Below are 19258 nucleotides of genomic sequence, written 5' to 3'. Positions count from 1 at the left end.
TTATAGCATGGTTTTTACATTAAAAAAAGTCGTTAAAGTATGTTTATCTCGCGCAATTTTTTGTGGCAATGAAAATAGCCGTTTTTTGATTTATTAGAGAATAAACTATATTGCAAGTAATGTACTTTTGTAATGAATTTTAAAAAAGAATTCAAAATTTTAGTTTCCTAAAAGAAGAACTTTTGAAACTTAATTCATAGTTGTTTTATCACGTGTAAAATTTAGAAAATGTCACCTTTAAACCGTTTTTTTTAATAAAAAAAACCAGCGTACAATACAATAATAATTATTCATCAATTTTTTTACATTCCCACATTCTAAGTTCAACTTTTATTTGAAATCTTCCATTAATTTCATTTCGTTTATTACACTTTCCTTATAACACTTTAAAATAGTAATGCGAAGGCTGATGGAAACCAGGTTTTTTTATTGCGCAATGTAACGGTAATTAACTTTTGTCAAAAATGAAAGCGTTTTGAAAAAAAATGGCGAATATTAGGGTTTTTAGTGGGATTTTTTTCAACTTTGACTTCGAAATAGAGCACTTACCGTTGATTTTCAGGTCCATGTTTTTATATTTTTCTGAATCAGCATAAAATTCTCTATCATAATCAAAAATAAAAAAAGGGGGGGGGAGAAACTGCAGTAGCGCCCAGAAATCTGTTGTGATTTTAGTAGCATCTACCATACTAACTTGCCTATAATGGAATCCAGGTTAAAGAGTAAAGAAATTCAATCATCAATTACCTTTAACTAGGCATTTTTTAACTGTGCACATTTTCTTACAACAGTATATGTTATAAAGACAACTTGCATTCTTCTATATGGAAGTTCAATACTACATTACAACAATTTATAGTTTTAAATAATTTCTAAAATCAAAATTAAGAGTTATTGAAATATTTTCATAATTTAGGAGTGTTCGCAAATATAAAATAGCACCAGTTAAGACGTTAAGTTCCACAACATGTGAGTATAAACACACCTTTAGTACCAATGTAACATTTCTTTTCATGCTTTTTAAAATTCGATTCTGCAAGACATTTATTGTGACATTTCGTACAGGTAAATTTAGTTATTAAGCGTTCTTCTATTTTTTTCAGCATTTTGGTTTCTTCTTCTGCAATCAGCTTCTCTGTAGGAATTGCTGGTGGTATGAGCTCCAGTTCAAAATCCTCTGATAACAAGTCCTCTAACTCTTTAAGATCTATCTCAATAAAATCATCCACAACTATTTCAACTTTGTTATCAATATCTTCAAGCAAAAAAGAATAATCTTCTTGATTAATAGCAAAGTTTTCTGCCATATTCATTTTATGTATCACTGCTCACAAAAATATTTTTAAAAATATTCTTATCGGATAGTCGAGGCCATCTTTTTCCGACGTCGAAAAAAATAAAAACACTCCCCGGTTTTGCAATTATCACCTATTGTTTCGCTTTTGTTATCTAAACAATCCCGTAACACGCATATCTTTTTTATGAAACAATGCGTTGAACGTGGTGACGTCAGAACGTTACTGGACCAGACTAACAGAAACAAAATTGCCTTGGACTCAAATCTGGAAACGAAATTTCACTTCTTACGCATACGGACTGACTCAAAACGTGCTGTACCGATTTCTACACAACAGTTAACCGACAGCGACAATACTCACGAGGAACTCACGGCAACTAACGGTTAAGGACGAAAACTGCAAAACGTACGGCGGCATCGAAGACACGATCCATATTTTTCCGCATTGTCCGCCCTCGATTGAAATATGGGAACATTTTTAGCACATCTACAAATCTTTCGTGCCGGGTAAAACAATAACACCGGCAAATTCTGTTTTCCTACTCGACATTGCGCCTTTGTCAGAACGGCACCCAGTGTCACGATTGCTTTTAACGTTCACTCAGGTTATAATGAGTGAGCTATGGAGCAGTCGTTGCCATTCGATGTTTAGAAATGGGAAAGTCGTTCCGCAAAAAGTTATCGAAAACATCACCAAAAAGCTGACCGAAATCATAAGAATAAAATACAACTATCACGCAGAAAGAGGCACGCTAAGTGTTATAACAACAAATTCTGCAAATTGGAACTCGGAAAACTAAAGATAAACATTTAATATCTCCTTCATACTGCACTCTGTTTTGTATACGATTCCTCCTAGCTATCCTTCTTTCCCGTCATTTCAATAAAACATTCACTTCAGCATTATTTTAATATTTTTTTAAATTTTACTTTTTTTGTTTTATTATAAAATAATTTTTTCCTTTTTTTTTCTGGACATTTTCCTTTTCTTTCCTTTTCTTTTTACCGGATCACCTTTTTGCCGGATCTTTCAACTTTCCACACTCAAACATTATGCTTTATTCAAAAATGATTAGCCTCACCAAAACCACCATTATTTAAGTTTAAACGTTTTACACATAGTAATACCAGAAATCGCTATCTATTTAACCATGCAATTTTAATTTTTCATAACATTAAAAATGCAGAAAAATCAGAGTAACAAAAACATTTTTAAAAATTACTTTTTTAGTTCCAAAACACAATAACATCTAATCCCATGTAAACTGTTAAATTTTGAAAATCTACAAATAAAACATAATCGGTATTATTAATTGATCACTGTTTTCAAAGTGTAAAGTTTTTATTATTTTCTTTTTAGGAGAATTTTCCAACTGATAAAGAACAAATAATGGCACCTGGTAACGTTCTCTAAACATTTTGTCACTGATGTTTTTATCAAATTGTATCTTTTTAAACGGAATAAAGCAATATTCAAATTTTCTGTCTTAAAAATAAATGTTTGTTCAGTTATTAGAAATCAAAAGATATTTTGATTTTGGATAATTTTAGTTAAAAGCAGTATCTACAGATATCACAAGTGCTTAGCAAAAAAACTGACATTTTAAAGAGTAAAAACTAGTGCTGTTACGACTTAAACAAATTAAAACGTAAATTACAGTCACAAAGATGGACATTTTACATCATTTTTCACAACAATTAAAGCAAAAAATTAAAAAATTTACTTAATAAAAAAAAGTGGCGTAGATAGGTGGAGGCAAATGAGGCTAAACCTTTTTTGGGATAGCAGATTTAGAAAACTATTTCGTATCCTTAATTGAATAAAATAAAACATTACTTAACATTTTGTTTTAAAAAGCATCAACTGGTTACTATAATGAGAAAAAAGAAACATTTATGAAATGGTACTACATACAGTAAGCTAAGAGTTAAGTTTTTATCTGATACTGCAAATTTGGTTCAATTTTCAGATATTTTAGTTGAATTAAAAAAACCGCTATGAATAATATTCTTCTGCATGGCTCAATCTTTAAAAATAGTTTATCTTTACAAGATGAACTACTTATAATTATATCTCTTTACTAATTGGTCAGCATCATAACAATATTAAAGATTGTTAAAGTTAAATCAAGTGAAAAAATAGAAATATGGGTGTTAGGATTATTACTCAATATATACCCCATTCACACCAAAAAAAAAACTTGTTTTAATCATGGTTATTTAAACTAATGATGTGTTTTTCTGTTCACACTGCTTTTTAAAACCTTATTTCAAAAAAATAAGTTTAAAAAACGGTAGCAAAATAAAACAACGTCGCGAGGTTGTTTTATTTAAAAACTTTTATTGTTTGGAATTCGAGAGGTTTTATAAATCTCCATGAAAAAAAAGATCTAATAAGAAATTGAGAATAATAATTATTATTATCATATATATATATATATATATATATATATATATATATATATATATATATATATATATATATATATATATATATATATATATATATATATATATATATGATTTAAGTTTAAGTAACAACTTTTTCTTCGATATCTTCGAAAATCGATCCCAGCTAACACAAAACGTTCAAGTACGTTCGAAGAACGTTGGAAACGTTCTTAAAACGTTCTTTGAACGTGCCCGACCGTTTCTAACGTTCTACGAACGTTTCTTGAACGTTTTGCGTTAGCTGGGATATCTCTTCATTTTGTAAATTTTCTATTTTGTTCTTGTTTTTAAAAAATGCTTCAAAGTAGACGTGACCGAAGTACTTTATAAAATAATATTTGCTTGAGTTAACAAATTTAAGTTTTATTCGGTGTCGTAAAAATAAACCTGATTTTTTCTGGTGTGACAAGGATTATAGTTCAAAAAAGGTTTAAACTGAACACTGTTTAAATGCGAGTGTTGCTAAAACTCGGTTTTGTTAATGTGACTGGGGTATAAATTGACTTTTAGTCGATAAGTAGGAAACTCATCGTCGATTAAATCGATTATTCGATTTTTTAAAGTCGACTAATTTCGATTTTCGACTAGTCGACCTTTAGTTGATTTTATCGAAGTTGATAACAACACTTGTAAAAACAAAAAAAACGTGACTAAAATTATCTTAGTAGTTAGAATTCTCTTTTTTTAGGCCTTTTAGCAGTAGCCAAGTAAATGCTCTGGTCTAATTAATAATCAGTCATTTTTAAAAAAGTCATAACCGATCTTTTTAAATACTTCAATTTTGAAGAAAATTATACTGTTTCTAAATTTCTGTATGTTATTTTTTCAGTAAACATTCATGTTTATTTTCAAACTAACATATTACAGACATCTAGAAATAGCCATTTCAAAGCATAGCACTTAAAAATATTATTTTACAAATTCAAGTAGCGTTTTACGCTAAAAATATCGGTGCAAGAAACTTGGAATAAACTTTTGCGGAACCTATTTTTTTATAATTTACAAAAAAGCGTAAAAATCCCCAAAAAGAGAGATTTTTGGAGATTCTTCAAATAAGAGATTTTTATGAGCAATTTTTTAAAAAGAGAATAGATATTTTCAAAAAAAAGATTTGACTTTTAGGTTGAGAATAGTTAAAGATGATAAGAAAAGATAATTTCAGAATGACATATTACTATCTGCATTTGTAAAGTGTTAAAAGAAAATATTTGAGATAAATATCTTATTCTTTAAAAAAATTAAAGTTATATACTAACAAATTAAACAAAAAATCTTGCCTACTTCTTCTCATTTATAAAATTGTTCTTGTATATCTCCTTCTAGACCCTCACCTACTTGTATGGCAGGAAAAATAAGTCCTTTTCCCCCCTCCTTGATCACCTAAATATAATTCTAATAATGATTAAGTCCCCCTCGCATACAAACCAGACCAAAGAGAACATCATATGCTGATTGCAGAACAGTTATTAAGAATGACAAAGGTCAAATAAGATACAATAAAAATAAAAAAAAAATTTGAAAAACACTGGATGACGATACACCAAAATAGCTTCAAACTAGAATTTAATATATTCTTCTTTCATGTGCATTTTTATGTCAATACGGCCCCTCTTTCTTGGAAAAATTTTCTTTTAATTTTGTCTCAACGACGTAATTCTTTTGTAGAGACCAGAGTACACTGTCAATATACCTCCCCCATCCCCCGCCCCCTCTCCATTACTAACTACTTTCATTTAGCTTTTTGAGATTCAAACTTAATACTATTAAAAAAGAACAACTTCCGCTCTCTTCCTTTTTTTTGACAGGGAACGTTTGTCCTCCTCCAAGCCCGGCGATCCCTGCACTCCACAGCTTAGGTAAGAAGCGAGAGGACACTTTTAGCGCATAACAAATGTTGAACATTCGTTCTGAACTTAAACTTAAAGCTCATCATTAAAAAGTAAGCTGCAATAAATTACATCAGAAAAGATTAAGAGCCAAACTTCCTCCATTAAATTTTAGGAAAAAAGATGAGCTAAGCTTTAAAATAGATAAAAACTAATAATAAGTTATCTAGCATAGTTATAGTTATAAAGCTTAATTGATGAAACACATCAATCTCTTATAGGTTTCATCGACTTGTTTAAAAGGAGCAGTGAGCATCGAACGCACTCCGAATTAAAAAGAGTCTTAAATTTCTACACAATTCCTTTAAAAAATCTCCTTATTGCCTATTACTTTGCATACTTTGTAAATACACAACATTAAGCCTTTATGCAGATCGAAGATGTTAGAAGTTAACGAGTTTAGCGAACCATACACGACCATTACACGAACCATACACGACCATTACACGAACCATACACGACCATTACACAAACCATACACAACCATTACAAGAACCTTTCGACGAAACACATACACACACAATCTAAGGGCTACCCAACTTCCTTTAGTCAAAAATACCCAAATTCTTAATAAAACAAAAAACACAAACAACAAAAAACACCGCCCTCATAATTTATTAAAAAAGTGAGTTTCAAAAAGTGAGCGTAAAATAACCATTGCAGTGTAGATTATTGAGTGTTTTGTCATATCACTTATTTTGTTTCTCCATGGTCACTATAAATTGAAAAATGTCTTAAGTAAGAAAACTTATCTGAAAATACGAGGGTAGGGGCATTTTCTGCTCTTATTTTAACATACTCTTATCAATCTCAATATAGTCGCCCATAGTTACACATGTTAAGCTTCGAGCATAGTAATTAATTACATAAAATTGTTTCAATTTTGCTTTTCTAAATTTTAATTTGCAAAAATTCATTTTTTTTTAATTTTTTCCAGAGAAATTTTTTCTCAGCAATTTTAACGTTTCACAACAAATTGATTAAAAAAAAAAAGAATATATAGAAACATTTACATATATATATATATATATATATATATATATATATATATATATATATATATATATATATATATATATATATATATATATATATGTATATATATATATGTGTGTGTGTGTGTGTGTGTGTGTGTGTGTGTGTGTGTGTGTGTGTGTGTGTGTGTGTGTGTGTGTGTGTTACTTACAAAAAAGTAGGTATGTAGTTAGAAGCCGATATAAAAAATATTTGGGCTCTGTTTACGTGAAATTAAAATAGTTTATCAGAGAAGAACTTTGTAGTTAAAGAGTAAAAAAAAAAAAAATTGGGGGGTAAGTTAAAGTTATTGTTCTTTAAAATGAATGTTATCAACAATGTCAATGGAAGCAGAAATATCACAGCCTTCAGGTTCTTTATCACCAATATCAAAATTTTCCTCTTCATCGAACACTGTCTCTTGGAATGATAAAACTGAGTCAGAAGACCCAATGAGCTGTGTTAAAGTTGGCCTCCTATGAATCACTTCATCATGATCTTTAGTAGGTAATTCCTCGTTAATAATATCTGGACATATTTCGTCATTAACAAACAACTTAGCACTCTCAAATTGCTTTTTAACGGATTCTTTTTTAATACCAACAAAACAAAGTTTTATGGACAACTCCGACAGTTCGTTTTGCAATGTTTCAAAACTTTTCAGAACTGAAAAGTCAACGTACAACGTGTTGGACATGTCAAGATTCAGCACCTGAAGTCCGAGATTTTGACGAATTAAAGAATGGATTTTTCTATTTAAAGTCTCTGAACCAGGATACGTTAAGTTTGCTTTTAGCACCACAGTAAGAGAGTTGCTTTCCTTATCTGCATTAAAGTAATACCTTGGAAACGCTTCTCTAGCAATTACATAAAGTAAGGAAACTCCAGTTCCAGCAAGTATGCCGTATTCTAAGTTATAAAAACACAACCAAAACGTTGTTAAGAATGGCAAAAGATCCCATTTATACAAGTTCCATATATGCTTTGGTACACGTGTTTCAACCATAGTGATGACAGCCATAATCATCATAGCTGATAATGATGATTTTGGAATATAGAAAAACGCTTTAGTGAAAAACTCAAGAGCAATTACAACCACAAAGAAGGATATTGCACCTGTAAAAAAAAGTGAGAAGAAGAAAGTTACGTTATATGAACAACTGACCTGCTACTTTTTTAACAAAACGAACTAAAATATAATATACATTTATAAATAATAATCGGACACTTTAAATTACAATAAAAAGATTTTATTGTAACTAAAAGAGGTGGGCGACATTGTACCATATGTGAGGAAGCATTCATTTAATTTTTTATGGGTTTTATTTCATAAACAATTATGAGTGCTACCAAACGCTACTGACTAAGGTACCTGGTGATGAAATTCAGATTGTTTATTGGTTTTATTCATGTTAGAGCTGTGAGCTGTCTCACAATTTCAAATCAGAATATTCTTAAACGCGTTTATACCCGCAGAAATCAAACAAATTTCCTCTTATCTTTTTTGTTATTTAACAGAAATCGGGTACAGGTTTCCTACCCAACATCAGACGTCTTTAACTCTTCTAGACGTCTGCAACAAATTAAAGACGTGTAGAAGACGGTTTTTGCACACATCTTTAAGACATCTGCCGACAAGTTTAAGACGTCCTTAAGACATCTTCGCAAGACGTCTTTCGGAATAACCAGTTTAAGACGTGTTTAAGACATTTTAACAAGACGCCTTTCGGAATGATCAGTTTAAGATGTCTTTAATCATGGAAATATAAGAGATGGACGTGCAAAGTTATTGTTTTTTTGCAAACCATGCTAGCTGCGCATTGTTAAAAATCTATTGTTTTAAACATTAGAAATTTAATGATGACGCGGTGTTATTTTTGTAGATCTGCTTTTATTTCCAATAAAATTTGTTAGCTATTTCTCCAATTGTTGTTGAGCTTTACTTTCGTTGTTTATTTTCTTACTTATATGAATGCTACAGCTTTTACCTTAAAATCAAGCTGTTCCCACTTTCTTGTGTGAATGCTTCATTGTGAGTTAAAAACTTCGCTTTTGAGATTATTTTTGGTCTGTTACTTGCTTTCTAAATGCAGTTGTTCAATATCTATCTTTTGATATGGTTCAACACAAATATGAATGAGCCCATTTAGAGGTTCACACAATTTGTGATGTTTGGCTAAATAAAACAATTTGAAAAAACAAAAGATTTCACGTTAGTTATACAAAACATTAACTAGCCCCAACGAAAATTCCTTAAATAAATCTAAGTAGAAAGTTTTATACCAAAAAAGTCTGCAATAAATAACAAAGTTGTCTAAAAATTAACTAGTTCGGAATATTTCAAACTCATGTGTAAGTCCGTATATTTTTTTATTAATCCATCTTCAATTCCGTGAGCGAAATATAAAAACCAAAAAAAAAGAGGTTTTTACGTTGAAAGTAAATAGCTTTAGTGGTTTTGTTATTGAAATATTCTAATCAGATAAAAGGAGTTGAAAGAAATTTGATTGTTTACAGAATTAATTTATTACAAATTTTTGTTTAATTTGCTAAGCTCTTACTTACATTCGTGTATATCATTGGATAAGTGTTTGGTGCTAAATTTGTAAAATTGTCATACCTGCCAGAGGTGTTTGGGCACCGCTCATTGAATTTACTGCTGACCGTGAGAAGCTGCCGCACACAGGCCAGCCCCCATAAAATGAACCAGCAATATTGCACATACCAAGTGCAATTAGTTCTTGCCGAGCACTTACTTTGTAGTTAAACTTTCGACCAAAACCCTTCGTGATAGAGTACTGTTCAATGAACTGGATCATTGGTAAGACAAGAAGAGATATTCCAAATTCATTCGTAAATTCCGCTGCAGTTCTTGTGGCGTTTTTTGATAGAGCCGCAGTTGCAAAAGGGTTCTAAAAAGTTGTTTCTATTAATATTTAAAAATTACATAGAACACAACGAAGTTCATGGTGATCCAATATATATATAGTCCTACGTTTCGATATTTTTCTTAAAATGGATGAAACTATAACAAGGCTACATGACAGCGATGCAACAACATTACGTTACAAGCTAACAATAGTAATAGAAGTTTACTTTACCTGCCATTTTGGCATGCCTTGGGGTAGTTTTCCGGCAACTGAAAATTTTGTAGTGATTCCGTGCTTATAAAATATGAACACAGCAATAGTGGCAATAATGCATACTAAAACCATGCGTGCTGTACACACCAACCAAACAATTTTGTTCAAAATTGTTCGGGCTGTTTTAAATCTACCAGACGAATTGTTTAACTTTCTTTTTGATAGCCACATAAAAAACCCAAGATAAACTATGCATAAAATCCCCAAAGTCACATCGTGTTTGTTCGTAGTCTTAATTTTTTGTCTGAGATAATCGAGAATCATAAACGTGTTTGTTGGTGCACCTTTAATTCCCAATAAATTGGGAAACTGTGATATAGCAATTGTTATAGCAGCAGCAGAAACAAAGGCGTTGATAACATGATAAGGAACAAACTTAGTTACAAATCCAAGCCTAAAAACGCCAACTGCTAATAACACAATCCCACACCAGAAGCCTAACAGAGAAGATCCTATCGGGCTTTTAGTCGAATTAAGTCTATTTGTAAACAAAGACATTGTAGCCGTAGGTCCAACGTTTACATCTTTGGATGTTCCAAAAACGCTATAAATCAACCCCGGAGTAAGAGATGTATATAATCCGTATTGTATAGGAAGACCAGCTACGTTTGCAAAGGCGATACCTTGCGGGACAACCATGATTCCAACAGTTAAACCGGCAATAACGTCACCTTTTAGTTTAGTTAAGTTATATTGTGGAAGCCAAACTAAGATTGGGAAAAACCTTTTTATTGTTTGTATTAAGTTGAAACGTTTTTTGCTCTCCACGATCATTTGAAAAACCTAAAAAAAAAATGAAGTTAAACAGCTCTTGGGAAAGAGTCTTTAGACATTTCTCTAGGGGAAAAATGGTACCCCTAGAAATGTTTCCTCTGAATTTATAAATCCAGAAATTGATAACTCAGCTGTAAAGAACTTTACATAGAGATCAATGGTTTCACTAAATTCGCTCGAAAGTGTGTAACAAAGGTCTAAGATTAATTTCCAATTGTTCAGTAATCTTTTTTCAAAAGAAAATTTTAACGGTTACCGTTAGCAAAGGTTAATGAATCTCTTTATTTAAAACAAAAAAAATTTTGAAAAATTTAATGTTCATTTGTACACAAATTTTTTAAAAGAAGTTCAACAATTTTCGACAATTTCTTTGTATCTTTGTAAATGTGAAAATGAGAAATAATTTAAATGTGCAACTCAGAAATGCTTTCTGAGTTGCACATTTAAATGCTTTCGTTTTGGAAAAACATTAGGACATTTAAACAATTTTTAAAAATTGATTTTATTGGAGCTTAGAAACAGAACGAAAAAGAAAAAAACTGAAACAATTTAACTGATTGTTATAAAAAAGTCCGTCAAAATAAAAAAAGTTAACAATTAATGTACAATTAATTACATTTGTACCTTCAAGCACATCCGGTAAATTGTTTGCTTTAAAGAATTTTAAAAACTCGATTTAAAATGCTTTATCAATTCTGTGCTCTAACAAGGAGTTACAACAAACCGAACGTTCTCTTATAGGTTTTTGTATTTATTTCAACCTTTGCTAAAATTTTTTAAAAAATTTTACACAAATCTAAATATTAAACAAAAATTCACAACTTTATTTTTGAATGTTTTTATACCTAAAAGATGTTGTTTAATTCCTTTTAAATTGTCTTACGATCACTGAACTGTACAACTAGAATTTCCTGAGCTGGAGTTCAAGAATCTTTCACGCAGTCAAGAAATTTTGTATCGAGTTGGTCAGAAAAATCGACAAAAACGAAGTACCAAATGAAGAAAACAACCGATTAGCTCACTATGCTTCCTACAGCTTTTCTTCAAAGGAGACATAGTAACCATATTACTATTTCATGTTAAAGAAAAAGTTATAAATAAGTTTACTTTTTATAATTTGTTTCTTAATTTTCTATATAGATAAACATTAATTCGAAGGTTAAACTTTCAGCTTCAAAGTTTTTTTTCTGATGTTTGATAATGAAAATGAAAAGGCTAATTATGAGCACGGATCAAAGTACCTGATGCTTATCTTGAAAGTGAAGGAGAAAATCTGATAAATACTGAGAACAGTTTTCTAAAAAAAGCTATAGAAAATGAAAAAAAAACAGACAGTTCGAAATATCGAAAATTTCATTTTGCATACGTTCACATAATTTTGAGAGAAGAACATTTTTATTGGGTCTAATTTATGTATCCAAGAGTAAAGACTCACTTGCATTATAAAAATAGATTAAAAAGAAGAAATAAACCCAAAAAAGAATTTACCTTGTTTTTGGACATTTTAAGAGTTTATGTTTGTTCAAGTCTTGTCAAAACTTGCAGAACTTAGTTAATTGTGAAGATCAGCTCAGTGGGACGAAACTAATTTAAAACTTCATCTGGATTTAAAATTACATCAGGTCATATCAAAGTTCATCAATAGTTATCACGTGAAACTTCTCACTCCATTCACTTCCATTGAAAGGAAAGATTTGTTATGATTTAAACCTTTTATATGGGTTTTAATTTTATTTCTCTTATTTATAGAAACGTTTGATTGCAATAACAAGAAAATGGCATTTGAAAGATTTACTTAGATTACAAAAAAAGGTTATATAACTTAGTTATATTTTTTTAAACTTTAAGAATCAACAAGGTGTTCAACACCATACTTTATAGTTGACGCGTGATTTGTCCGATCTTACAAAAATTTTGATATACTAAATTTTTTTGGCCTGTACTAAACTTTTTTTTACTATTAGTTTAAGAAAATGTATTTTATTTTTAGGATAGCCACTAATTTTATGAATTTCAACAGTTACAGCGATTACGAATTAACAAATGTGATTACGGATAATTACTAGAGAACTCTTGAATAAACACGAGCAAATGCACGTGAAGCACGAGGGATTAGGAATTAAAATCAATCTACTCAAGCGAAAAAGTGATAATGATTAAGCAAAAATGTGAATGTAGAAAATGTAAGGGAACTAATTGTTCAAGAAAGAAAGACGAAATGATAAAACAGATGCACTCCACTTAACTCAATGTAGTCTATTATTTAATAAGGGGATTTTAAGTTATTTCGTATTTGATTGTAAATACTCAATAAACTAACCAAGAAAAGTTGTACTTCTGATTTTGTGCATAAAAATTGAACATCTTGAATAAAACTCAAATTCTCATACTAGAAAAATGGGCATAAAAATGTTAGAACAACTTCAGTGAGGTTGAGAAGAATAATAAAAGAACCTGACGAAACGCCATCTTACAAATTTACATGACAAATAAGAGAAAGAAAGCTCAAAACGGAAGTATAAGTTGCTTGAAAGATATTATCACAAAAAGGAAAAAGATGCTTTTTCCAGTAACAGTTTCGCTGAACTTCCATGACAAAGTAGCAGGACTTTTTTAGAGGAGGACAAAGAATACAAATTCATTCGTTCCGGAGAAGTCAAAAACATTTTCCCCCTGAATGGTACTGCTCTTGATTGCACAGAAACAAGTGATCAATTGATTTTTCTGTCTTTAGAAAAGGAGTTAATAAGCAAAATTTCAGGAAACATGTTTGAGTTGGCTTGTAATGTATATGAGAATGGTTATTGAAGAAGCTACTCTGTTTATTAACAACTATTTTTCTAAGGGTACAAATGTGTTCGAAGCAGCTTGCAAAATTTGTTCAAATTTGAAGCCTCGCATATTTTAAATTTCCGTCACCTTATTAATGAATTTTTAACCCTCATATATTAATATACCCGAAAGATTGTTGATCCATCTTCTTTAGTGAGGAAGAAAAGTTTAAATTAACGAAGTAGCTGTAACCATACAATATTTATTTTAATTCTAGAAATGATTTTATATTCAGAAGTCAACTTAGCAATTAATTACAATTTATTATTTTTAGTTTAAATGTTAACTGCCGTAGGCCGGCAGTTAACATCTAAATTAAAAATAACAAATTGTAATTAGTGATGAGTATAGGAAAGTAAGTAGTGATGAGTGTAGGAAACTTCTGTTTTTTCTTTAGAAAGAAATTAAAATCGGAAAATCTGAAAAATGTAAAGGCAGATTTTTTCTTTGTTTTTATTTCTCGTATTCAGTGTGAGCGACTTTTTGATGCTTAAAAATGACAGTGTTCAAATGTGATGGACTTCAACTATGACGTCTTTTAAATGAAAAACTAAAACTAAAAAATAATTTAAAAAGCGAAAAAATTGTTTTACTTGGCTACAGAACAAGATGGGGTTGTTTTACTTTTGATTATTCTTGAATTCTTTAAGTCGCTGAGTATTTGCGTTGCACAGACCATAATTAGTATCTTTAGGACTAAATCGCTTTATTTTTAAAGTTTTCTGCATGAAACTTTTAAAAAGCATTTTTGACATAATTTAGATTTTTTCATAATTTAGAGTTCTATGAGTTTATGTATTTTATCTAAATAACACATTTTTGGATGTTATATGATGTTAGATTTCATGATCAATTTGAATCATTAATACATGCAACTTAATAAAATAAATGTGCCAAAATGTTTGTTTAATTGTAAAATTAGGAGCTTAAGCTCTGAGGAAGTGGCAAATATAAGGAGCTTATGCGTATTAGGTGATTAGACCCTTTGGCATACAATAAGACCCATTGGCATAAGATATAGTGTGACATACAGTTCAGTTGTACAGCTGTTGAAAGTATAGTTGTACAGTACAATTGTTGAAAATCTGTTGCATGTTAACAATGGGACCTAAATTGTTCTTAATCCTCTGGTAGAGAAGTTTCTCTTAAAAAAAACTCGTCTAGCCTCCTTTCCTCTAAACTATCTATTGATTTGTGCTAACATATGATTGATGTGTAATTGATCTATAATTGGTTGATAAATGACTGGAGTTTACATGTAGTTACCATAATTTTTAGTTATTTACCGATAAATGACTTTATGAATTATGTTAGATTAGAAAATAATTAAAAATTTACGAAACTATTTAAAAGTCGGATCAAATGTTTTAATGCTTGATTTTAAAATACCGACCAAAAGTTTGAATATCTTAAAAATAATACATTTCCATGTAATTTTACATGAAATAATTTGAATTATTGAAGACATTTTATGAGTAAAAAGCAGATAACAACACACATTAGGCAAGTTTTAAAAAGTTCTGGCCAATGTAAGAAAAAAGTATTGTTTTGAACTTGTTATTTCGTAAAAACATAAACAAAAAGCCATAAAAAAAAGTCATTTTATTTCTGAAGAAAGAAGTTCATAGATTTTATAAGTAGCTACATCACACAGTCAAACACAAGTTTTGTGATTTTATAAACAACAAAACTAAAATGTGCTCAAAAAAAGTAGTTTACAAAAAAAAATATTTATAATTAGTGAAAGAAAGGTTATTTATATATCTATTCAAGGCATTTTTATAATTTCTCAGTAAAATTTTTTATGCTTCTCCTTTAAAATTTTAAGTGATAGGAGGTGTCAAAAATGTAGAGGAGACTGGGGCTAGTTGGCTAGAATGAAGGGGAAACCGGGGATAGTTGGCTAGAAGGGAAAGTTGACACACTGCGTTTAACTTTGGAATTTTCCCCCAGAAATTTCCAAAATTCACATGCGCATAGAAGTTATAGCAATTTTTGTGTTTTTTTACTAATTTTGTAACTTTTGTTGTTTGCATGGTTTACTCTAACCGGTCACATTTTGTATTTCTCAATATTTCGCGTTTTTGGGGATTTATAAGCCATTTTGTGAGCAAAAAGCTTTTGGGGTTAATTGGCACAATGATCCCGCGGCTAGTTGGCAACATGTGCCATCTTACAACTTTTTGCATTGGCCGTAATTTACTTAAGTTGGATAACAGACAAGAGAAATTATTAAAGAAAAGTAGACAGGCCTGTAAATTCTAAAAATGTTACAAAAAATACTGTTGATGCTATTTTTATAGAAGAAAAGTTGTTGTTGTCAAAAATATAGTTCGATAAAAATTAAAGAAAATTCGTGATTTATGCGAGAAATATCTTTTAAAATACCAACTGTGGAACAGTTGCATATGAGTACTGTGAGGAGGGAGGAAAGTTAAAAACAGCGATTAAAGATAAGTTGACAAGTAAATAAGACTCTGTGTGTACACACAGAGACTTATTTACTTGTCAACTAAATAAATGAAAAGTAAAGCAACAAAACAAATGATAATGGAAAACTATAAAAGCACAAAAATAAAGTTAGAAACGGCTTCTTCTTGGATGAACAAAAAAAAAAATTAATCTAAGTTTTTGGGAAATCAATTCATAGAGAGAGAGAGTTTTTTTTTGTGATTGAAGATCAAAAAATCTTTTTGTGATTGAAGATCAAAGAAAGAGAAATTTTTTATTAGCAGAAGAAGTAAAGAGTTAAACAGAAATAAGGAAAAGCATTGATTAAAGAAAAGTGAGCGGAAATTTTTCCATTTCAAGTAAAGAAAAAGAAAAAAAGATATTTGTCTAAAGCAAGAAGAGTTAAAGATGAGAAATTAATAAAAACAGTATTAGACACTGCAAGAAGAGTAAGAAATTTTTTTTTTATTTTTTTATTGACATATTGAATAAAAAAGTGCTAAACATTACACACTAATAGAGCGTATAATGAGATACATTGTATAATAGAATATATAGTAAAATAGGATGGAAAACATAACTATAACCTTTACCGATTAAACCTTTCCCAGTCTTAACCAAATAGTCTCCAGACCTTGCTCTAACCTAACCAAATAATCCTTAGACCCTCAGCTTCAACCTCAACCTCCACATACCTTCAATATAATCCTCGTACCCATACCTCCTACACTTCCCGAAAGCCACTATAACCCTTTATAATATAAACAAACTTATGAACATATGTAAAACTAAAAACCCTCACACTATCAAAGAACACACAAAACAACAAAATATATAAAAAAAGACCGCCCTCACAGTACGGTCTAACTTTACTAAAAGAGAAATGTCTTATACAGCTCTCGGAGAAAGCGCAAGCATCTTTGCAAGATCTTCCGAGGTATAACGAGCTGAGCGAAAGTAATAAGCTGATACTTCCTGAGAAACGCTTAAAGAGGATGCATATATATTTCAAGAAAACAGCACATCTTGCACAAGTCTCGGATATGAGGTATCTACCTATTGCTACGCACGTACAATGCGGTAGTTAGCGCAAAATCGTAATCATTTCTAAATTCGCTTCAAATTCAAGTTTAAAATCGAGTAAACAGTTTTCTGTTGACAAGGAAAATAACCCAATTTCTTTTTGTTTTCAAAATTTCCTACAATCATTTTTTTTGAAAAAAAAAAAAAAAAAAAAAAGGTCGTGAAATCGAATCATTTTATTTAACAAGATTTTGAATAATATTTTCCCGCCCCCTACTTCATCGAGCGCAGTGATTTCAAAAAACTCTTTTTTTTTTCAATTCCCATTCGGACAACTTGTTAATAGGTTGTTAAAATTTGAAAAACTCAAAGCTTTCAGTGTATTAAAATTATTTCATTTATCATTTGATTAGGTTTCAATCGAAAACTGAATTTTTTTCTTCTTGTTGAAAAAATCTTACACAATGCTACCAAGCAAACTTAGTGCAATCTGGGCATTCTTTGAAAAATAGAAGCGGGTAAGAGATATTAATTTCATCAAATTTTTAATAGTCATTATACTTTCTATTTAAATTGCAATTGAGAAAAATGCTGTTTTTGTCTTGTTTTCATGGCTTATTAAGAGTTATTTTTATGAGTATCAGTGACATCTATAAATATGAATAAAACAAAAAAAAACACAGTTTAAATGCCATTTTAAACAGTTTTAGTGCCGTTTTAATCAGTTTAGATTGCGTTTCTGCAGTTTTATTGAAATTTTTAACAGTGTCTACACATTTTCTATCGCTTTTGTGAAACTTTTAATAATTTTAGAATTATTTTTAGTTTTTTTGATTGTATTTGCAGAAAAAGCACAAAGCAAAACACGAAACAAAGTCATCAGTTTTAGGAAATCTACAACTTCAACAATGAAGACTTTTCTAAGAGCATTACACCCAGAGGTTTTCAATGAGTTGATGTGATTAGAACAAGAAGTACAGAACCAGCGGAACCTTCTTTCAAACCAGAGAAAACTGAATGAAAAGAAAGCAGAGAAGTACCCACCACAAAGTAAATTTTTTGCTACAGCAGGACATTTTGCAACTGTTAATGGAAACGGAGCTTCCAATTTCCTTGGTTGAATATCCAGGCTTCAAGAAGTTCATAGATAAGGTTGATCCAAATGGTTACAGTAAAATCTGCCTATACTTTTGGGCAACAGATCTTACCTCTAATGACTAGAGCAATTAAGGATACCATATAGTTCTGAAAAGTGCCGGTTAATTCCCTTCTCTTAAATGATTCTCTGCAGCAGGTAGAACCACTATAGAGGAGAGAATTAACCTTCTTCTTGGAATAGCACAAGTCTTGATAATGAACATAAATAATCTTTCAGAGTTAAATCAGACATTAAAAACAGGTATTTGCATAGGGAAGACTATTCAGAATTAGGTCAATGTAGTGAAGGAACTCAAAGGAGTACCAACCAATCTCCAGCTCAAAGTACTGAGAGCAGTGACAATGAGGGTAACATTTAGAACATATTCTTCAACCAATATTAATAATGCGTAAAATAGTAAAATTCTTTGTTTCAGAAAGTGAAAAATGATTTTGGTACAAAATAAATGCATAGATTTAACTTAATTTTTGATAATTATGTCTGTTCTATAATGATTAAATTTCAATATAAGTAGATTTATCTCTTTAACTGAACTTTCTTTCTTGCCTGATAAATATATTCAACTTTATACAACTTTTTATTTCACCCTGAAATCGCATTTCGGTCTTCAAAGTTGCACAAGATTGTGAGTCAAATTCTAATCTGTCTTCACGATGGAAAAAGATTTTTTCCTCTTTCTCTAAAATCTTATAAAACTGAATGAAACGGAATACGATTTTGCGCTGACTATATTGTAGTTACAAACCAAAGTATTGCAACAATCCTCATTTTATTTGTCATTTTTGACTTGCACTTGCTTTAAGAGGCTTTATTATGGATCAATCTTAGAAACTTGGGTGAGAGAAAACCATTGTACATGTATGCTTTTTACGTCCGAAATGGCGGATATATTTTTTTAAAAAATTCGGTAAAATTGCATATTGACTTAAATAAAAGGTTTTTTTCGGAAACCGATTTCACACAATGCAATAAAACAACAAAATATTTTAATAGAACACCCAAAATGACAGAAGTTTTTCAAAGGAATCAGTTGAATTGCATAAAACTTTTATACTATTTAGTTTCTTCTATTTGCTATTTTCGCATTGCTCGTTTTAAAACAAGCAAAATATAGAACTATTTTTTATATAAATATTTTTATTTAATTAAATACATACTTAAATTTTATTATACTTTTTTGTTCTTGCAACATAATTCGAATTATGTTGAAAGTAGGTCAGTTGGCATA

General features: G+C 30.2%; 2 protein-coding genes across 2 annotated transcripts; both read right to left on the bottom strand.

Moving 5' to 3' along the window:
- Positions 1 to 757: 757 nt before the first annotated feature.
- Positions 758 to 1376, bottom strand: LOC149883819 (uncharacterized). The gene has a single exon (XM_090098913.1). It carries the CDS (start codon positions 1311 to 1313, stop codon positions 954 to 956), a length of 360 nt encoding a protein of 119 aa, XP_089955039.1. The 5' UTR covers positions 1314 to 1376; the 3' UTR covers positions 758 to 953.
- Positions 1377 to 6837: 5461 nt separating this feature from the next.
- On the bottom strand, positions 6838 to 12258 carry LOC145185933 (sodium-independent sulfate anion transporter-like). The gene is made up of 4 exons (XM_090098386.1): positions 12054 to 12258; positions 9750 to 10574; positions 9269 to 9560; positions 6838 to 7764 (listed from the first exon to the last, which is right to left on the bottom strand). The coding sequence occupies exons 1-4, from the start codon at positions 12066 to 12068 to the stop codon at positions 6956 to 6958; spliced, it is 1941 nt and encodes a 646-aa protein (XP_089954512.1). The 5' UTR covers positions 12069 to 12258; the 3' UTR covers positions 6838 to 6955.
- Positions 12259 to 19258: the final 7000 nt, after the last annotated feature.

Source organism: Hydra viridissima, unplaced genomic scaffold (genome assembly GCF_058129835.1).
Source record: "Hydra viridissima isolate aposymbiotic clone 2 unplaced genomic scaffold, HvirCarnegie_v1 scaffold_9, whole genome shotgun sequence".
Lineage (NCBI taxonomy): Eukaryota > Metazoa > Cnidaria > Hydrozoa > Anthoathecata > Hydridae > Hydra > Hydra viridissima.
Note: the sequence above shows the minus strand (reverse complement) of the source record. Positions and strands in the feature narration are given on the sequence as shown.